At 42.0% G+C, this 1,049-nt stretch overlaps 1 protein-coding gene across 2 annotated transcripts in view; it reads left to right on the forward strand.

Annotated features, from left to right (window-relative positions):
* LOC119275799 (la-related protein 1A-like) overlaps nucleotides 1-833 on the forward strand; it is a 9,747-nt gene extending 8,914 nt beyond the window's left edge. For both annotated transcript variants that reach the window (XM_037556719.1, XM_037556718.1), the window contains exon 14: nucleotides 362-833. In XM_037556719.1, coding sequence (XP_037412616.1) covers nucleotides 362-551 — 190 coding nt within the window. In that variant the 3' untranslated portion in view covers nucleotides 552-833. The remainder of the gene's footprint in view (nucleotides 1-361) is intronic.
* Nucleotides 834-1,049: the final 216 nt, after the last annotated feature.

Raw genomic sequence — 1,049 nt, forward strand, 5'->3', positions numbered from 1 at the left:
TGATAATGAAGTGCAACATCACATTCTCCTTTGCTGATATTATTGGCATGGATCTATGTTTAACATTGGTGAATGAACAATCAGTTGCAAAGTTCAATGGTGTGCTCATGATGTCTAATATTTACGACCTTACAGTTATCCGTGCACATGTTATAGTTGCTAAAAATTGCTACATGGAAACTGGTGTGAACTGTATAATTCGAACTTGATATATCATGGGTGTTACCCTTAATTCTTATGAAGGGAACCTTGAAAAGCGCAATTACAAGATATAAATTTACGACAATTTCGGCTTGCTGCATCGCCAAACTTGCAGTTATGTGGTTGTCATAGATTGTCGCTGACTTTTCTTCTGGATCAGGGCATTTCATCATTTCCGAAAACAGGATAGCAGCCCCGTTAATAAGCATGCAGAGTTGGAGAGGCTCCTCAGGGAGGAGTTCCGAACAATTGAGGACTTCAAGGCACGGCGTGCGGCAGATAAAGAAACCGGCGGTAGTGGCAGCAAGAGTGCGGTGGCGGCAAGCCATAGCAAGGCTGTGGCTAAGTAGGTCCTACCTGGGCATGAAATTTTGGTGGTGATCCTACAAAGGAGAAAGTAGCAACGTTTTTGTTTGGTGTAAACTAAGGATTTGAGTAGACTCGTCCCTGTGCAGATTTTGCTCTCCCCTGCCGATACTTGTTGCTGTCCAGGAAATTTTTCTCTTCTTTTTTTTACATCAGCTTCATGGTGCCATTGTGGGATTTGTACATAGAGATAAAATAATTGCCTTTATTAAATAGCCAAACTATAGAGTTAAAAAGACGTGATGATGTCTGCATTGTTGGATACTTGGATGTCAGATGTATGGCTTTTTTCTCCCCTTGCTTTGCCAAAGCGCCTGATTTGCCATTTCTTTTTCACTGCGAAAATATTCATGTGTATGGTTTGAGATGGCCTATTCTAGACTCGAACTTGAAAATCAGTGGCGACATGGATTTATAAAGGAGTGTTTGCTCAGTGTCCCTTGCTTTGTTCGCTCGTCACGGTCGATTCACAGCAACACCGG

The sequence above is a fragment of the Triticum dicoccoides genome, chromosome 3B, assembly GCF_002162155.2.
Source record: "Triticum dicoccoides isolate Atlit2015 ecotype Zavitan chromosome 3B, WEW_v2.0, whole genome shotgun sequence".
Taxonomy (NCBI): domain Eukaryota; kingdom Viridiplantae; phylum Streptophyta; class Magnoliopsida; order Poales; family Poaceae; genus Triticum; species Triticum dicoccoides.